Raw genomic sequence first — 15,158 nt, 5'->3', positions numbered from 1 at the left:
TGATATGAAGGCCATCTTTGTATTCATCTATCTTAGGCTTCTATTGGAAAAACACTCTAAAAATTACAACTGTCCAGGCATATAGAATAGTAATTGAATGCAAGTACACTTTATGATTTTTAGCTCAGCTTTGTCAGCTGTAGCTGCTGACTGTGCCTATTTAGTCACCAAGTGTATTATGTAAACAGACTATTAAATGTGGAAATGAGGGTGAAAACAAGAGACCTATATACAGTATATACTTTCTTAATGAAGATTATTGAAATTTTACACCTAAAATATCTGGAATATTTTAATTGTGATGATATTGTGTTCTTATTTAATGATGGGCTATACGCATACATATTACTTGCTTGCCCCTTTTCTCTGTGCAACAGTATTTTAAAATACTGTGAACTTCACAAAAAATGGCTAAAAAAGGGCCCTTTTAATTGTGTACTCACAATATAGTTATGTTCAGCTCTCAGTTAAGAGACCAAGGATGTTGTTTACTTTTTTCAGTGAGCTTCAAAAGTTTGTGGAAGGTTTGTGGAAGTCTTGAAATTTTGCTACCTTTTAATTCTGATGTTGCCATGCTGTTCACTGTGTCAAGATGTTTCTGAAAGCCCTTGCTAACCATTGCTGCCACAGAGGAACCACAGAAATTTCACAACTAACACAGATTAATCAATTTTATTGCTCTTTTCTTTTAAACTGCTAATAAAAATGAACTTTCTTTAGTTTAATAGAAAACTTATGTGCACAAGGGACATTGATTTGTTTTGATAGGCTTACTGAAAGAAAAATGAGCTTTAGAATTAATAGTAACTAAAAAAAGGGAATGATATATTAGAAACCTGTGAAGTACTTCATAAAACTAAATTCTGAGAAAGTGCATGGCTGAAGTTCTACATCTACATCTCTATTCTTTATCTATACCAGTCTTAATTATTCTGTGTGGAATGTTAGTGGTGATTCACCATGAAGCACATCTATTTCCAGTCAAACAAGCTCAAAACAGTTTGCAGCAAATTACATGTATCACAGAGCACTCTCTATTATTTTGCTTGTAAAGTGAATGGGTATATTGACTGAGGGGAAAAAGGGGTCTTTGTGATCGTTTGAAAATGTTGTATTTCCATTCTTGCTACTAGGTTTGCCAATAATAACCTTAATGTTTTAGGTGTGATGAGAACAATTAAATTTCCTCAGCATAGAATAAATGCTGATTTATTAATCAAAATGGGTTAATGTGAATTTGGATTCATTGTGAAAGAATGAGTAAAGAGTTTATCCAACAATAGGAGAGCTGCATGTCTTTGAAACACAGATCTAGTCCGAGCAACTAGACCATGAAAAAAACCAAAAAACTATTGCAAACAATTTTTGAACTGGGCTTTGTTCATACTTCAACACTTTTTATCTTCAACACTCTTAAAGGAAAAGGAAATTTCTGTGAAAATCTCTGCTGTTTGGCAGTGGGAGTGAGTTTAAAGTGTAATTAACAAACCATAGACCAGAAATAGGTTTTTGGTCCTTCCTGGAAATTGTTCTTTTCTGTCACTTAAATATTATTTTGCAGAGAAGCGATTTAGAAATTGTTCTTTGAGAACTTATATATTCTGTTGATTTGCAGGAGAAAGAGACTTAGGAGATAAGCCCATCTGATAATAAAAATCCATACTTCCTTAATACTTGATATATTACGTATATATAAACTCACTATATAGTTTTAAAAATGAAGAAGAATCAGAGCTTGACTTTGATGTCTAATCTATCACCTGATATGTATGAGATGTGTCCCCATGCAAAGTAAATAACATTCAGAGCTGTGACTGAACTACAAGATAAATGAGTAGACCATATATTTTGGACTGTCTTCCATGGCCTCTAACTCTTCTGCATCAGTCAGTACAAAATCTGACATTCATCGTTAACTGTCTCCAAAGTTAACTTTCATAATGTTTCCTCTGTTTTCTGTCCAAAAATATTAGAAGCTGAGTATACAAAAATTGCAGCCAAAGAAAGAATTCTAGCTGAGGTTGATAATAGTACTGTTTTATATAAGAAAGTGTAATATTAGGATTTGATGTCCCTCACACCATGCCTTTCAACTGACAGAAAAGTTAAGTTCCTAGTGTAGACCCAATACTTGTTTTTTATGACATTAATGATATATAAAAGCTTAGGTAATTCTTATGATAATTGAAAAAATATTTAATAATAAATAACAGTGGTGGTTTATTGAGAAATACAGTAAGAAATGCTTATGCAGGGAAGGACTTGAATATTGTACAGGGAAGAACTGTGTAACCTTCAGGACTGGACCACTTGGGTGAAATTTGCATTTAAAGACTGAGAAAACATCTGTTTCCAGTGATGGGTTATCACTTTGATGTGAAGACAAATCAAGGGAACTGCCTGGCTGTCTTAGTTGGTCAAATGGTGACAGTGAGTCGGCAGTGCGATTTAGCTCTGACTATGGCAAATGTTTAAGTAACATCAAGGAAGCTGTTTCCAAGACAAAGAACGTATTGATGCATTTGCAAAATGCAGTGCTAAACTTTGGAGTCCAGAATTCAAAAATGAGCATGTGAATGGAGGGCTTGTCCTACGCAAGGAGACTGAGCAAGCGTGGGTTATTGAGTCTATAAGACGAAACTTGAGAAGAGTTTTTAGATGTATTCCATAAATACATTAAGGATGTAAACATCAACATAGAAGAGGGAAAAGACATTTAACCTAAAAGTCAATGATGACATAAGAAACTGCGTGCAAACTAGCTGTAGACAAATTTAAGCCAGAAATTAGAAGGCCGGCAAGCATAGGACATGATTTTCCCTACATCACTTTTACAAATGCTGTTTTAAAAATAAGCCCATTTTTGCCCCAACTTTCCAACTCCTGTTAGAAAGGTTTCAGCACCAGAATGAATCAAATTCTGAAACTGCTGTCCACTAAATGAAATGTGGGCAAAAGGCCCAGTTGCTTTAAAATGGAAATTGTGTCCACGAATAGGATTGTGATGTGGTTAATTCTGACAACGCATGCTTGCTTCATGACCTGGTGATCTGTGAGAGTTCTGTGCCCCATTCCTATTTCTGTTACTGCATTACATTTCTAGATGTTTGTTGTTTTCCCTGGATAGGTTATTCTTTTGAGACCTTTTTTTTAAAAAAAAAAATAAAAAAATTCCTGATTATGAACATGTTCCTACTTTGTGTTTATCACTTTGTTTGAATGTGTCAACAGCAAATGGTCTAAGTGGTTAATATAGATTAATCTATATTCTTCTTTAATCCTGTGAATTTATTTCCTTGAAGATACATCAGAGGTGAGCTTGGTTCATAAATACATTTAGAAGATAAATACAGGAGGGAAAAGGATCCTGTTTCATGGTCTTTTTAATAACTCAGAAATAAAGCCTTTACATGCAATAATGGACCTGTATGATATGTTTTTCCCAGTTTGTTTCAGATCCTTGTGCCAGCAACCCCTGTCACCATGGTAACTGCAGCACTCGTGGTGATGGCTACCTGTGCCTCTGTAGTGAAGGCTATGAGGGAACAAACTGTGAAGGCTCAATTCACAGCCTTCTAGTCTCTGAACGGACAGAGTTGACGTCAGCAAGACAGAGCAGACCGGTCTCATCCACCTTGGAACCTGACATTGTTCTTCCTCGTTCAAGAGCAACTGTGGCGTTACCTACATGGCAGCCAAAAGCAGGACAGAAAGTTGTAGATCTGAAATGGGATGAAATAGAGGTGAGAATATTCTGTTTAAATGAAAATGCACAGAAAAGAACTTCTAAGTGTTATCATTGTTTGATTGTCACTTGTGCCTGATTTCATGGATGCCTACATGAGAGGACTGAAGATGTGATCTCTGCCCTGAGTTAATATGCTAGTAAAATTAAACGCAGAAGATTTCTGATACTTATAATAAGTAATGGGCTTAAGTTGTTGACCAACATGTTGTATTGGGTATTTCTTTGAAATGGGATAATATTGATTCTTCCAGTCATTTGTATGACATCATATCTTCAAACATCAAATAAATCTAGGAAAATCAAAATATTAAAGCAGTACCTTTAATATATTTTTTGTTATTTGCAGTTATAATTGCATGTCGTTTTGAAAAATGTGTCCTTGCAGTGTTAAGAAAACATAGGTATTTGAAGATTAAATGTGGTAGTTAATATATTACACAGTATACAATTCTAGAGATGCAATGATGGTGGAGGAAACTTTTAAACATTTGTTCCATCTTTTAGTAAAATGACAAACTTACTATCTGCAAAGCTACAACTGGAAACCACACAACATATGATCCTTAAGAAATGTGATCTTTGGTTTCTACTGTTTTAGTAGTAGTTCTTAGATGTCTTGCATAGGCTCTAGTATCAGGAAAAAAAAAAAAGAAAAAATTATCAAACTTAACCCAATTACTGTTAAATATTAATCTTTACATGTGAAAACCAAGTCTAGATAGAAAGTACGTTTGCTCACAAACAAAGAAGAATTGATTATTTATCTCTTGATAACTTTGTAATGTATTAAGTTCATTCTATCACATGACCATCCTCCCTTCTTCTTTGAAATCCATCACTGCAAGGATGATTTGTAGTTCTCTTCACTGTTGTTCTCTTACTTGGAGGGGTGAGACCACTACTTCTGCATATACTATTCCTACAGCAGTTGGTAGTGGAAGTCTCCAACCTGATCCAGAGGTCACCCACCTATAATAATACTACATATGTGCAAAATGCATCCCAAAGAACAGTTTGCTGTAGAAGTGAGCATGTTTTGGGGGTAATGGTAGGGCCTTTTTTTGGTTTTGTTTGGATCGACTTAGTACCAAGCACTAGGATTATGAAGCTTGTTGGTGAAGAAATATTATAATTTCAGTAGACAAAGAATTAAAATCTTTGTGACATCTTTTTCTTAATGAAAAATGCATTGTAGTGTGAAGTAATTTCATTTGAGTTTATTCAGGAATAAATAGGTAAAATGTCAGCTTATCTGTTTTTGAAGTGTTTCAAGGAGTGTGATTCTTCTGAAGTGTTTTCACACAGTATGTAATGAGAAAGTGAACAGGTATGAGTTTAATCCTGGAAGAAGTGTATTTTTCATCATTCTTTGCTAGCCCAAACAAATTCATTCACGTTTTTACTGTAACATTTATTTAAATCACTTTTTGAAAGTAAAATCAATATATGTGAAATATGTTTGATGTGTTATGACTCTCAGATTATATTTGAGGTACAAGTAGTTACAGGGCTGTATCTCATTTCAGTGGGAGTTCTGGTGGGCAATGTCTGAGGAAGAGAGCTTCATTTCTTGGAATTCCATTTCCCATATCTATTATTTTACAGTAGAACAGGTGTCAGGCACCAAGTATGGAGTTTAGAGAGAGCACTGAAGCAGAAACAAACAATGATCTGCTTTTATTATTTAGTTTGAATGCAGTGTCATCTCTGCATGGGTGCTCCATATGTTCTAAATCAATTAAGGACATGCCCTTCTCTGTACCAGATTTCCCTCATCTGCCTTCCTCAATCTGTGATCTGGTATTGTGTAAGTACCATTTCTGCCTGGTTTGCATTTTAGGTAGATTCATTAAGCATTTCAGCCAGACAGATCATTCACAAGTGGGTATTTTAACAGCTTAAATTCTGTGTGTCTTCTGTTACCTGAGAAATACATATAGGTTAGCAATTGCAATTGCATTATTAATGTGAACATGGAAATTACTTGTTACCCTATTACTTGTGTTGATATGTTTTTAATAGATTCTGATGGATCTTGTATTTTTCACAGTCTTTCTAGTGTAGCATAATGACCTTCTGTTCTTTGGAGTTCACAGTGAGAGAGATGCTTATCCGAAAGAAAGATATTTCAGTTGCTAATTCAAGACATTGTCTCTGATCTATATTAAACTAAAGAGAGTTGATTTGCCTGAAGGTCTGTGTTCCAAAGCCTCTTTGGTGGAGGCTTCAAGAGTAAAGAGTTAAGTGTTAAGCAGGAAAATACTACCTTTCCTCATAGCTTTAAAAGCTTTGCAAAGCTTGAGCCTTTCTTACCCTCTTAAAAGGAAAAACATAAAGTAACTGTAGGTTTTGTATTGCAAAAACCTACTGTTTTGATCTTCCTTGAGATTCAGAGGCAACAAAGACTGCTATTATATTGTGGTTTTTTCCTTTTTTTTTTTTTTTCCTCTTTTCTTTAAGTCTTCCAAGTCAGCCCATTTTTCACATTATTCTATACCGATACCACAAGTGAACTAATGTTTTCCATATTCTTTTGTCTGTCTACTCAGAGAAAAATTTTGCCACAATCTCTCCAAATGAAAGCTCTCGCTATCTTGCAAGAAGTTTCCATGGAAGCTTTTTCAGGAAGTTTTGAGGACTCAAAAAATGACCACCTGAGAGAAGTAAACTGAGAGAGGCACAATGTATGGGCACAGCTGGACATTTTCTCCTGTATTCCTTAGATGTTAGGGAGATACTTGGCAGTGCGAGCTTGACTGAACTTTCTTGGTAATGTCTGTACCAGTAGACAACATACAGATGTATGAGGCTTTGGGCAACCTAGTCTAGTGGAAGGTGTCCCTGTCCATGGCAGGGGGCTTGGAACTAGATGATCTTTGAGGTCCCTTCCTACCCAAAACATTCCGTGATTCTATGATTCTATGTCTTTGGATACAGTTTCATTTCTTAGAGAGCTCTTGCCATAAGAAATTAGTCTTTTCCTGATATACAGATTAAGGGCTACAAACATAGATCATTGAGAGAAAAATATTAATGTCTGTTGGTTTCTTTAATATAATAGGAGTTTATCTTTGTGATCAGCTGTTGAAAAAAAACTTTTTTCCTACTTTGGGAAACTAGGTTGTTCCACTTGCAAGAGAGATACATCCAGCAATCCACATTTCCCCAGTCCAATGATCTTTTGTGTTACAGTGTAGAAAAGATATATATTAGTGAATAATAAAAGAAAAAAGATACCATCTCATTAATCCTACTCAAATAACAAATTCAACAAAGATTTCTGTGTACAAAAACGACTGTAAGAATAGCAGTACCCTACTCTTATACATTACTTTTCCTTAATAGCTCTCAAATTCTTTGCAAAGGAAATCAGCAGTATTATTCACATTTTACAGATGGAGACACTGAAGCACAGAGCAGTAAAGTGATTTGAAAGGTGCGCAGCCAGGAATTAGAATACTAAGCACGTGAGTCCTAGTCTAACCTTTTATTTATACTGCAATACTACTGCTGAGATTCAAGCTTTTGGAAGTAGTGATTAGAAGCTACAATAAACTTGTAATTCCCCTTACAATGGGAATAGCATTTATTTTATGTATGTTCGTAGTCAGTAAATTATAAGCCTTTAAAAGAAGTATGGCTGGGTCAGGTGGAAAATCCTGAAAGAGTGTGCTCCTGCTCTGCAAAAATGGAACATGCTTGAAGAATATTCTGCTTGAAACAGAGACCTTTGAATCTTTGATTGCTTTTTGTGTTGCTAAATGCTCATGCATTTCTTTGCTCAAATATGGTATGGGTGCAGAAGGAGGCTGAACCACATCATGGAGGAGAGATCCATCTGGGGTTACTAAATACATAGAAATTCCATCCTTAGAGAAGACAGCTTAGGAAAATCTTTGACATGGAAATGGGTGGAGGCTGGAGGAAATATGCTTGCCCATCTCCTATTCTCTTGGCGTTCCCTCATATGATTGCTATTGGAGCTAAAGTACTGGAATATGTAGACTTTTGGTTTGACTGAGGATGGCTCTTCTTATACCTGTACATAAGATTTGTTTTGGAAGCCTCTTATTTTTCTTTTGCTATTAGAAAAATGTATCATACAAACAAACAAAGACTACTGAAGGAAACATAGATTTTGCTAGAATAATCTTAACTTTCTTCTAGGATAAATTTGTAACTTCACTAAATCTCTCCTCTACAGTACTTGTGTATGGAACTTTCTGTACAAATGCCATTCTGATAGACATCTTGGTGTGAGCATCTCTGGATAGGTGATACCCTTTATTATATTTATTTTCAAAACACAAACCAAAACATCTCTAAAAGCTCAATATCCTCAAACAAAACCTATATGAAGTTCACAGAAATCATAATTTAGTATTTTCCATTGCTCAAAGATGTTTAATGGATAGCCATAAATACTAGCTTTCCTAAAATCAAAACTCTTGTATCCCCTTTCAGGCCAGAAATACTCTATAGAGAATTCTGGTGAGTGCAATTATGTTGAGATACTGAAGCCCCGCTTATCTGAATCTATATTGGTGGGTGGGCTCAGGACTTTTGGTTATCCAGTGCTGTCTTTAAAAAGTAACTAGATTCGTAACTACTCCTTCAGGAATCATCCCATCTTGAAGTTCTTGAGAGTCTGAGCAAAAAACCTGCCTTATGTGTTTACTACCTTTCAGTGCTTTTGTGTAGAAGTAACTATGGCTAACTTGGTAGACTTTGGTTGAAATTTACATCCTAATTTACTCTTCAGTGACCTGAGCTCATATTCTGCATGTAAAGATTTGACTGTGTGGAATTTTTGTTCAATGAGGGAACAGCTCCATACACTCTGGAATAAGAAATGACCATTACTTGTTCAAGGGAGTAGTATTTGTTGAATGACTGTGTCATGATTTAGCCAGGAGGTATGCAGCTAAGCCCCACACAGCTGCTTGGTCACTCCTATGCCCAGTGGTATGGGGAAGAGAATTGGAAGGGTAAAAGTGTGAAAACTCGTGAGTTGAGGTAAAGAAAGCAACAAAGAAAAACAAGCGACGCAAACCCCCCCCATTTGCTCACCACCGACTGATGCTCAGCCAGTCCCTGAGCAATGACAGCCCTTGCCAACTTCTACTCCCTCCACCCCAGTTTTATTGCTGAGGATGATGTTGTATGGTATGGGATTTCCCTTTGGTGAGTTGGAGTCAGCTGTGCCAACTATGTTCACCCAAACTTCTTGTGCACCCCCAGCCTACTCACTGGTGGGCTGGTGTGGGGAGCAGAAAAGACCTTGGCTCTGTGTAAGCACCGCTCAGCAATAGCTAAAACATCCCTGTGTTATCAACACTATTTTCATCACAAATCCCAAGCATAGCCTCTTACTATCTACTATGAAGAAAATTAACTCTATCCCAGCCAAAACCAGTGCAGACTGACTGTCACATTTTATGAAGTTGACATTGAATTTGGTGGCCAGCTTGAGACAAGAATGCACCTGGCTAATATGATTACCCAGGTAATCTATCTGATAAAGTGTCATTGTGTAAGATAATGTGCTATGCCTGCTGAAGCATCTACCTTGGTGCAATACTGGTATTGATAACCCATGACAGAAATACAAAGTTTTAGTAGTGTTAGCTAGAGGATTGCCATACATCAGAATGCACTGGATCCTCTTGGCAGTGTGATTGCTGACTGTACAAAGTAGCCTTAGCTCAGATGAGCAAAGAAACACAAACTGCCAGTGACAGAATTTTCTGAGTGGATATGCAGCCTTCCTTACATCCCATTTCAGTGCTACAGTAACTGGCAAGCTTTCTTCATTTGATACTGTTTTTGGATGCAGTCTGTCAGTCTTCTCTTGGTGTTCTTCAGAGAGGCACTCTAAATGTACTCCTACTCTAAACACTTCTGCTTTTTTCTCCCACTGATGAGATATGTTAGAAGTAAGCCTTTATTTTCTTTCCATTCTGGTTTTCTTTCAAGCATTGTCCCATATGAAACTCTGGAGGGTAGAAACAAATACACTCATGTGGATGTGAAGCTATGTGACACTAGATCTTCAGAAGCAGTAGGTTTTCTACATTTGCCCTACAGGGCAAGGGAACCACTTTTCTTTCTTTTATATTTTTTTTTCTGTCTGAATGGGATTTCTGTGCCAGAAATGATTCTGGTTTATTGCTTGGCATCTTGACTATGAGAAAATAGTAATTGATCCCCCTCTTCTGGTTCTATTATATTGCCTTTTATTTTCCTGCTTCTCTTCCCTTTTTAATTCTTAGCAGACAGCTGTTCAAGATCATGAATCTAACCTGTTTTACTTCTGTCACATAGTATTTTTCCGTTGCATATGGAAGGCTTACCAACATATTTCTTAGAAAATAAGAGATATCTCTTGCCACCCTTAGAGGGTTGGAAAAGAAGAAATCCTGCAGGCCTTATCCTGATGAAAAAGTACTTATGTACTCAGAAAAGGCAAACCTGCATGTTATGAAACTCGCTTTATTGAATTAAAAGTTAATATTTAACCTCTTGGAAGAAGATTTGAAAGAGTTAGCGTTTGCAAGAGCATTCCTCATAATGCATTCATTGTGACAATTTCTGTCCTACTGAAGAAATGAAAGGTTATCTTTCTCAATGACCATGTCAATTTTCATGGGAGACCACCCCAGAACACAGTCTTGTTTTCTCAAAGAATTCATTTTCATACCCTTGCCATTAACATAATGTCTTTTCCAAATATGTTTACATTTTTAAGCATAGAGTTTTTTCTTTTAAGCTATGATTTTTCTGTAAGATGAGTTTGTATTCATCTCTTTTGTTTAGTTCAAGAATGATGTGTGGAAATTTGTGCATTTGTGTATTCTGTTTAATTCCAGACTATTTTGCCCCACTTTGCCTTGGCTGCAAGACCATACAGATTTCTTTGTTGCCCCATTAGGGGGTAAAATCAGGAGAAGAACTTTTTGAGATGAAAAGACAAGAGATTAACCAAAGAGAACTTTAACAGCTGTCACAGGAGGAAAGCATCAATTAAAAACACACAAGTCTGCGTGCACACATGTGTGCACGTAGTTATTTGTGTAACCTTTGGGGATATTTTCAATATGAAGCACTCTTTATTGTATGCTGGAGTGGGGTTTTGTGAAAGCTATGATGTCACTGAAGTTTCAATGGCAATTTGCAGGAAAGACTTAGTAGGCAACTGGCTCATGGCGTTAATTTTTACCCACAGAATGACAGTGTAGGTGAGGTTGGAAGGGACCTCTGGAGATTGTCTACTCCAACCCCCTTGCTCAAAGCAGGGTCAAATATAGGAGGTTGCTCAGAACTGTCTTTAGCTGAGTTTTAAATACCTTCAAGGATGAAGAGTCCACTAGATACCTGAGCAGCCTCTTCCAGTGTTTGGAAGTTATCTGTTAGTTTACAGAAATATACATTAATATCTTCTTAATAGGTTAGTGCAGAATTGCTAAGGCCAATGTGAATTTAATCATTCTGCTTAGAGACCACTTTTAAGTTTGACGAAAGTGTGGCATGTTTTGCAAGAAGTAAAAGCCATCTGCAATTCTTGAAACTCAAGGGGCTGAGATACAAAAGAAATGCAAACATGTATCATGGTAGCAGAATGGCTGTATTTTGCACTGTCTAAGATTAGTCTGCCAGTGCTGATAAGGCCTTGAGGAATTACAAACGTCTGGTCAGCTTTCCAAGAAACATACTGTGAAATTTCACATACAACAAATATCTTCAGACAACTAATTTCAGTAGTGAGAGGCTACGTATGTGTATCCTAGCATAAATGTAGACTTAGAGTCTGTATGTTACTTTTCGTAGCCTCATTGAATTAAAGGCTAGTACACTTAACTTACCAAAGTAATAAGGACACTCATATTAAAATATTGCCTTGGGATCTATGTCTGTATTTTAGCACTTGTTGAATTAAATATGTATATCTCTATTCTGGCTGCTGTGTTAAGAAGAGCATCTGTAAAATTCATACTATTTAATTTTTTCAGAAAAGTTTTTATACAGAAGAACAGTCGGTTGCTCTCTTCTTAGGTACCACACCTGATTTCCTTTGCAATTTCATCTATACTACTGCTATGGCCTGGTAAAGTAATCTTCTGGTCAAGTCACTGCTATCTTGTTGAGGTCCAGGTAGAGATTCTAGGAATAGGTACTCTTCTGGAGACTTCACTCTTGCTTTCTCAAATGATGCTGCTCTTTTACCCACGTAAGGACTCAGAAAGTTAACACTGTTAAAACATTTGAGACACAAATGTAGGTTTTTTATGTTCTTTTTAAAAAAACAAGAGCATGATTTAGATAGAAAGTTATGGAACGTGCATGTAAATAGGAATTCAATATTTCCTATCAGCAATTTGATATTTAAGCATTTTAAATTCGAAGTAATATATTGAAGAACAGCTCTTCAGTATATTCTGTGCTAATGTAGGAGCTTATCTTTGTAAGCAGCTCCTAAACATACTTTAGGCTCTGGCAGGTGCATGACGATTTCGTTTTCTTTGGTGACTATTTTTAAAGTAGCTGCATCATTTGTGTTTTTTCTATAAGTTTGATCCCCAAGAAGCTTTCTTGCTGCCTTAAAGGGTTTGTGCTATAGAATGCTTCAGAGGAATTTTGGAGGTTTGATGTCATTGCAGTTATTTTTCTTAAGATTGTCTTTAAATGACTTTAAATGGCTTGTTTGTATTTTTTACTTTAGCCATCTCACTTTTTAAATTTTAAAGAGGAATTAGATTAGGAATGCTCTTTATTTTACCTTCTGAAAATCATTTAAATATGTATTCCATATATTACAGTGAGTTCTGTTTTAAATATCCCCTACCAGTTCTAGCAGCTTCCCCCCCCACCCCCCCCACCTTTTTCCTGGAGTGTGAGACTTACAAATTGTTTTCATCTTCTGAGTGTCCTTTCTTATTATACTGTATGGGTTGTCCTTGCCCTCATTCTTCAGTCTTTCAGTTTTGCAGAGAGCTCTGTTAAGACAGGAAAGAGACATACTTTAAAATTTTTATACTAATTTCTCACAGCTGTGGCAAAACTGTGTAATTCGTTTCCTAATTCAGGTGTCAAAGCTGTCATTTTTGTCTCCATAGTCTTTGTCTGAAATAGGATGCTGCTGAAACCATTTTTTGTACCTTATGAGAGCTGCTGCTGCTTCTCGTGATTTTTTTTTTCTGATCTAAGTACCAGGTTTTTTAATATTAAAAAAAAAATATCAGATTTTAGCTGTTGTAAAATCCTGGGTTTAGTATCCTACTAGTTTAGATGATTATTTTATCAGATTTGTGGAGCATGAAGTCAGGGCCAATTACAAATGGAGTTCCTAGAGAAAGACATCAAACATTACAGATCTCTTAATAGAAGAGTCAAAATCCTGCATTTTGCCTTTCACTCTTCTGAGTACCATTGAAATATTTCCTATATATGCTTTTCATGCTAAGTAATCCTTAATTCTGATGTGTTTGCAAACCAAAGCAGTCTTGATTTGTTTTTTCCATTTTCACAAGGTTAAACTTCAGTTGTTGTTATGCAGCCACTTTTTTCAGCTCTTACTTCTTTAATTTTTTGTTGTTTTCTTATTCTAGTTTCAGAGATCAATGCTCTTTACTCTACAAACTTCTAATATTGAATAGTAAGATAAATGAAATGCTTAAATTATGTTTTTTCCACTTGTGTTCCAGGTAATAGATGCATGATGTTGTAAAACTCTATAAATGCTTTAAAAATGAATGTATTTTTAGATGTAGTAAAAGACTTTGTGAGAACAGAGATGTTGATCTTTTTTTTTCTCCTTTGTTCCAGTAGGCATGCAGATTCTCAAAGGAAATAAAAATTTAAATGTTGGCAAATATAATAAGAAGAGTGTTAGCCAAACTAATTTTGGATTCATCGTGCTTTGAATGTTAGCTCCATAATTTTGACTTCCACAATTCAAAAATTGTAATGAATATATTCTCTTTTTCAAAATTTGAACAAATACAAAAAAATTGCATCTCATTTTAATTTCATAAACTACATGTATTCATATTACATGTGCTAGAGAATTAAAAAATGAATCAAGTAATCTAGATATTTTTGGGAAATGTGAATACTGATTTTGTCTTGCCTGAGTCAAAATCAACTCTGCATATCCTAAAAATTATCGTATGCTGGACTTCTGTTGTTCATGTTTTCACGGGTGTTTCATAGTAATGTTTGAAATATGAATTTGAATTTTACTTAAACTTACAAATTAGATTCTGGCTTTTTCTTTGATGGGTGATTAATTCATGGGAGTGTGTCAGGTTGTATTTTTGCTTTGTCAGTAAGGATGATGTAAAAAGGTTGCACACGTTTTCTAGATGACTGAAAAAATGACATTGCAAAATCTGCCTAGCAATTTGAAGATGAAACTGACTTTTTTTTTTTTACAGTGTGATATTTCATAGGCAAGCTGATGAAGATACCTGAGAACTACTTAATTAAAATTACAGATGATATTAATGTAGGCGATAGACTCAGTTATGCCACATAAAATATTACTTATTTGAAATAAATTTATCATTGGAAATGGTAATGGTTTTCAAACTGCCTTTATGAAATTACTACTTTACAAGATATGAATAATTAAAGAGTCTTGTCTGTGGTTCTGCTGTGTTGTATGGCATCCTGTATGGTGTCTTGATCTTGTTAATATAGCAACTGATTTCTATGCGTACGAGACATCACAGAATTTGCAAATAATTCCTTTCACTCTCAACTGTGCTCATAATTTTTTCCATCTGAAGGTGCTCTTTGTCTAAGCAACTTTTACTTGGAAAGAATAGTAATGGGCAAGTGGGAGAGTATTTTTTTTTTAAGTAATCTGTGTTTAGAAAAAAACATTTTTCAATATCGTAGAAAGACAATATCAGTATTTGCTATTGTAAGTCCTCCAAGATCACCTAAATCCATGATGCAGTATTTCATGGATGTGGCAAATGTTGGAGCTTTATTTATTATTTTAAAAGACCAGAAGCCTATTCATCTTTTTCTAAACGTGATCACTTTTAAAGGAAGATGCCTTCAGAAGAGCACACTTATGTGCAGGAAGTTTTTGTTAAAAAAAAAAACCTATGAGGATGGTTATGTGAATTTTCAGAATGTTTGTTAATAGTGTAAACATTTTGGTGAATGCTTTGGTCCATCCTGATGACTTTTAAAAGATGACTGCTGCAATATTAGTGTGGAATATTTTTTAAAAAAAACTTTCATGTTTTCTTTGGTCAGATTTTCTGGTTTAGTGTTAAATAAAACTATATTTTTATTTTCAGATAACCCCAGATGTGGCTTGTGGAAATGCCAGTTCCAATACCTCTGCTGGAGGCCGGCTTATCTCCTTTGAAGTTCCACAGAATACATCAATAAAGTA

The 15,158-nt window shown here is 35.5% G+C and overlaps 1 protein-coding gene across 1 annotated transcript in view; it reads left to right on the top strand.

Moving 5' to 3' along the window:
• The window catches only part of DNER (delta/notch like EGF repeat containing), a 136,578-nt gene that overhangs the window by 50,045 nt on the left and 71,375 nt on the right, over positions 1 to 15,158 (top strand). Inside the window, exons 2-3 of the mRNA XM_075761076.1 lie at positions 3,447 to 3,743; positions 15,061 to 15,155. Of these exons, the coding sequence (XP_075617191.1) occupies positions 3,447 to 3,743; positions 15,061 to 15,155 (392 nt within the window). The remainder of the gene's footprint in view (positions 1 to 3,446; positions 3,744 to 15,060; positions 15,156 to 15,158) is intronic.

The sequence above is a fragment of the Balearica regulorum genome, chromosome 9, assembly GCF_011004875.1.
Source record: "Balearica regulorum gibbericeps isolate bBalReg1 chromosome 9, bBalReg1.pri, whole genome shotgun sequence".
Taxonomy (NCBI): domain Eukaryota; kingdom Metazoa; phylum Chordata; class Aves; order Gruiformes; family Gruidae; genus Balearica; species Balearica regulorum.
Note: the sequence above shows the minus strand (reverse complement) of the source record. Positions and strands in the feature narration are given on the sequence as shown.